Source organism: Sinocyclocheilus rhinocerous, unplaced genomic scaffold, assembly GCF_001515625.1.
Source record: "Sinocyclocheilus rhinocerous isolate Xijiao unplaced genomic scaffold, SAMN03320098_v1.1 scaffold2870, whole genome shotgun sequence".
In the NCBI taxonomy this organism is placed as follows: Eukaryota; Metazoa; Chordata; class Actinopteri; order Cypriniformes; family Cyprinidae; genus Sinocyclocheilus; species Sinocyclocheilus rhinocerous.
In genome coordinates this window covers 307,368-312,180 of record NW_015627340.1, presented here as the reverse complement: position 1 = coordinate 312,180, position 4,813 = coordinate 307,368, and the positions used below count along the sequence as shown (strand labels likewise).

The window sequence follows — 4,813 nt, the reverse complement described above, 5'->3', positions numbered from 1 at the left end:
GGTGCGAATCAGTACATGTCGCTGTTCCAGCTGCGGCCGTAAATCCTTTAGAGCTAAGAACACTGCTTCCAGCTCCAAGCGGTTTATGTGCCACCGGCTCTGAGGTTCTGACCACAGCCGAAGCCGGCATGCCCTCGCACACTGCTCCCCAGCCGCGAGTCAATGTGTCCGTCGTGACCACAACGCGCGACGTCACCAAGCCCAGGGGAACGCCCAGGCTGAAGAGATCTGGGTTGCACCATGGCTTCAGCACTTCGATGCAGTCGCGGGAGACCGCGATGCGCAAACGACCCGAAGCCCACGCCGTCCAAGGGACTCGAGATTTCAGCCATTATTGCAGCGGGCGCATGTGTAGTAAGCCCAGATGACATACCGCTGAAGCAGATGCCATGAGTCCCAGCAGCCTCTGAAATTCCTACAAGTGAACAGAGCTGCCCAGTATGAAATGGCGCAGGGAAAACAAAATGGCCGCCGAGTGCTCCCGAGAAAGGCGGGCTCTCATCTCCACCGAGTCGAAGCACACTCCCAGATATGTTATAGACTGACTCGGGGCGAGAATGCTCTTCTGCATGTTGACACATAGCCCTAGGGACTCCAAGTGACGAAGCAGCGTGTCTATATGGCTGACTAGCATGTCCTGGGACTGAGCTAAAATAAACCAATCGTCCAGATAGTTGAGAACGCGCATCCCGCTCGCTCTGAGAGGGGAAAGTGCATCCATGCACTTTGAGAAAGTGCGTGGGGCCAAAGCCAGCCCGAACGGGAGAACAGAGTATTGGTACGCTGTCCCCTCGAAAGTAAACCTCAGAAAGCGTCTGTGATGCGGTGCTATCTGAATGTGAAAGTACGCGTCCTTTAAGTCCACGGATGCAAACCAGTCCCCGGGTCGAATTTGCGCCAGGATCTGTTTCAGCGTTATCATTCTGAATGGACGCTTGCAAAGCGCTCTGTTGATGGGCCTGAGATCTAGAATCGGGCGGAGTCCCCCGTCTCTTTTGGGTACCACGAAATAGCGGCTGTAAAACCCGCTCTCCAGCTCGCTCGGAGGGACTCTCTCTATTGCTCCTTTTTTGATTTTTTTATACACATTGCATTCACAATAAAAATGTGACAATAAAACATCTACAGGCTTAGCTGTGCTAAACTATATATTTTTACTCTGATTGTACCACCGCCAATTCTCACCAATTCTTTCACATGACCTGTGCAACTTATCGTACAATAATACAATGGCTTTATGAGGGACTATTATTTATTAAGCTGCTTTAGGACCATTTACATTGTGAAAAGTAATATACAAACACAGCTGAAGTGAAAACAAACACTAAAATGTTCACAATTATTTAAACAAAGTAGCTTCTGTAATGGAGTAAAATAAATTCATGATCACTTGACATTTATTCATAAATGATATTTAGCCTACTCAAAGGATGATTTATACTGTATACTCAAAGCAGTCATTCAAGAACATCAGATTAAACCGTGTTTGTTGGTGATTTCCACATGCTGTTCTTCTGTTGAAGACTCCTGGATCTGATGTCATAAACCAGCACAGAAACACTGGCAACGCCCACCAAAGCAGAGAGGGCCAATCGGATTACAGATTCAGTAAAACCACAGCAGTGGATGGAGTCTTGTGTGAGAACACATGAGCAAAGTTAAAAAAACAAAAAAAAGTATACAGTGTCATTGATGTACCTTAAAGATAAAGTAATGATAAATACAGACACTAATTAGTGTGAATGTGTGTCTGATCTATAACAAACACTAGAAACAGTAGCACTATATAACCTGAAGATCTTTTATGTAGGTCTTTATGTTAATAATTATGATACTTATAGTACATACAAAAAATAGAAACAGAGATGAAGCTTACATTTTAAATTACAATTATTTTAAGATCATCAGATGCCTTACAGCAGTTATTATCACAGTTATAGTTACAGTTACTGTATGACGTCAGTGTACACTGAAGTTTCTTATTTTAAAGGAAGGTTTGATTCCTCATAATATTATTGTCAGATCATCTGAATTATTCACAGACAGCTGATAAACAATCATTACTTCAAAAAAACTTGAGTTACTCACCACTGACGGTAACAGTGAATCTCTTGTATAAAGTCTGTTTGTTGCTGCTGATCTTCACTGTATAAAGTCCAGCATCTGTGGTTCTTGTGTTTGTGATGATCAGAGATCCAGTCTGATGATCCAGTTTCAATCTGTCTCTGAATCTCTCGTCATAATAAATTGGTAAGCTCATGGATTCTATATCAGCTTTAGCTATGAGTTTTCCTTCATCTCCAAACCTCCACACTATCAGCTCATTTCCTTGTATTTCAGTAACATTAGTCCGAAGAGTGACAGAATCTCCCTCCATCACTGATACGATCATTTCAGCTTTATAAGCATCACAGACATATGGAGACTCTACAAGAAATAAATTCAGAGACAGATTAAACATATTAAACAAAGTTACTGGAAATAGAATATGGAGCTTCACAGTTGATTAGTTCATCTCATGGTTACTACATAAATCATAAAAGTATAGTATCAGTCTGACATGTAGAAAAGTTGCATGTAGTTGACCAATTTGATTGGCCATGAGGCGTCTTGTTTCATATCACAACACAGGGACATTTTATTGTTTGAATCCTCATTTTATTGTTAAAATTCCTAATTCTAGAGAATGAATCCTGCTTTGAAATATTTCAATACTGTTACTGGTGGAATGAAACTAAAAATATCTGGCTATATTCTGTATCAAATCAAAGTCACTTGATATAGATTTCTTCCTAGAACTGTAGTATAAAATCAACATCATGCTGATGTTCTGAATATCAGTCATGTGATCACCTGCAGCCCAATCACAGCTGTGATGATATCTGTGATGATACTTGATCTAATTATTAAAAAAATAAATATATCCTCACCATAGACAGTGAATTTCTGATTTAAGGTCCCAGTGCTGTGGTGGATATGTAGTTTATAAAGTCCAGAGTGTTTGGTTCTAATGTTCTTTATGGTGAGAGATCCAGACTGATCCAGCTGCAGTCTGCCTCTGAAAATCTCAGTGTGACTGGGATAGGAGATGTCATTTCCATCAGTTTGAGCAATGACTGAATCTCCAAACCTCCACTCTATCAGATAACATTTCTGTATTTGAGTGAGATCAGGGTTTAGAGTGACAGATTCTCCCTCCATCACTGTCTTCACGTCATCTGCATCAGCACCAAATACACCTGCAGAACAAACAGAATAAACACCATTCAGAAGAGAATAAACTCATATAACATTGCTGCTAATGCCAGTGAACAGATCTGAGATGATACTTATAGTACATACAAAAAATAGAAACAGAGATGAAGCTTACATTTTAAATTACAATTATTTTAAGATCATCAGATGCCTTACAGCAGTTATTATCACAGTTATAGTTACAGTTACTGTATGACGTCAGTGTACACTGAAGTTTCTTATTTTAAAGGAAGGTTTGATTCCTCATAATATTATTGTCAGATCATCTGAATTATTCACAGACAGCTGATAAACAATCATTACTTCAAAAAAACTTGAGTTACTCACCACTGACGGTAACAGTGAATCTCTTGTATAAAGTCTGTTTGTTGCTGCTGATCTTCACTGTATAAAGTCCAGCATCTGTGGTTCTTGTGTTTGTGATGATCAGAGATCCAGTCTGATGATCCAGTTTCAATCTGTCTCTGAATCTCTCGTCATAATAAATTGGTAAGCTCATGGATTCTATATCAGCTTTAGCTATGAGTTTTCCTTCATCTCCAAACCTCCACACTATCAGCTCATTTCCTTGTATTTCAGTAACATTAGTCTGAAGAGTGACAGAATCTCCCTCCATCACTGATACGATAATTTCAGCTTTATAAGCATCACAGACATATGGAGACTCTACAAGAAATAAATTCAGAGACAGATTAAACATATTAAACAAAGTTACTGGAAATAGAATATGGAGCTTCACAGTTGATTAGTTCATCTCATGGTTACTACATAAATCATAAAAGTATAGTATCAGTCTGACATGTAGAAAAGTTGCATGTAGTTGACCAATTTGATTGGCCATGAGGCGTCTTGTTTCATATCACAACACAGGGACATTTTATTGTTTGAATCCTCATTTTATTGTTAAAATTCCTAATTCTAGAGAATGAATCCTGCTTTGAAATATTTCAATACTGTTACTGGTGGAATGAAACTAAAAATATCTGGCTATATTCTGTATCAAATCAAAGTCACTTGATATAGATTTCTTCCTAGAACTGTAGTATAAAATCAACATCATGCTGATGTTCTGAATATCAGTCATGTGATCACCTGCAGCCCAATCACAGCTGTGATGATATCTGTGATGATACTTGATCTAATTATTAAAAAAATAAATATATCCTCACCATAGACAGTGAATTTCTGATTTAAGGTCCCAGTGCTGTGGTGGATATGTAGTTTATAAAGTCCAGAGTGTTTGGTTCTAATGTTCTTGATGGTGAGAGATCCAGACTGATCCAGCTGCAGTCTGCCTCTGAAAATCTCAGTGTGACTGGGATAGGAGATGTCATTTCCATCAGTTTGAGCAATGACTGAATCTCCAAACCTCCACTCTATCAGATAACATTTCTGTATTTGAGTGAGATCAGGGTTTAGAGTGACAGATTCTCCCTCCATCACTGTCTTCACATCATCTGCATCAGCACCAAATACACCTGCAGAACAAACAGAATAAACACCATTCAGAAGAGAATAAACTCATATAACATTGCTGCTAATGCCAGTGAACAGATCT

General features: G+C 39.4%; 2 protein-coding genes across 2 annotated transcripts; both read right to left on the bottom strand.

The window, feature by feature from the left end:
* Window positions 1-1,454: 1,454 nt before the first annotated feature.
* Window positions 1,455-3,234, bottom strand: LOC107727077 (uncharacterized). Its single transcript, XM_016536843.1, has 3 exons — window positions 2,931-3,234; window positions 2,089-2,427; window positions 1,455-1,633 (listed from the first exon to the last, which is right to left on the bottom strand). The coding sequence occupies exons 1-3, from the start codon at window positions 3,199-3,201 to the stop codon at window positions 1,476-1,478; spliced, it is 768 nt and encodes a 255-aa protein (XP_016392329.1). The 5' UTR covers window positions 3,202-3,234; the 3' UTR covers window positions 1,455-1,475.
* A 340-nt stretch (window positions 3,235-3,574) lies between these two features.
* On the bottom strand, window positions 3,575-4,728 carry LOC107727155 (uncharacterized). The gene is made up of 2 exons (XM_016536942.1): window positions 4,425-4,728; window positions 3,575-3,921 (listed from the first exon to the last, which is right to left on the bottom strand). Exons 1-2 carry the CDS (start codon window positions 4,693-4,695, stop codon window positions 3,575-3,577), a joined length of 618 nt encoding a protein of 205 aa, XP_016392428.1. The 5' UTR covers window positions 4,696-4,728.
* Between the last annotated feature and the right edge of the window lie 85 nt (window positions 4,729-4,813).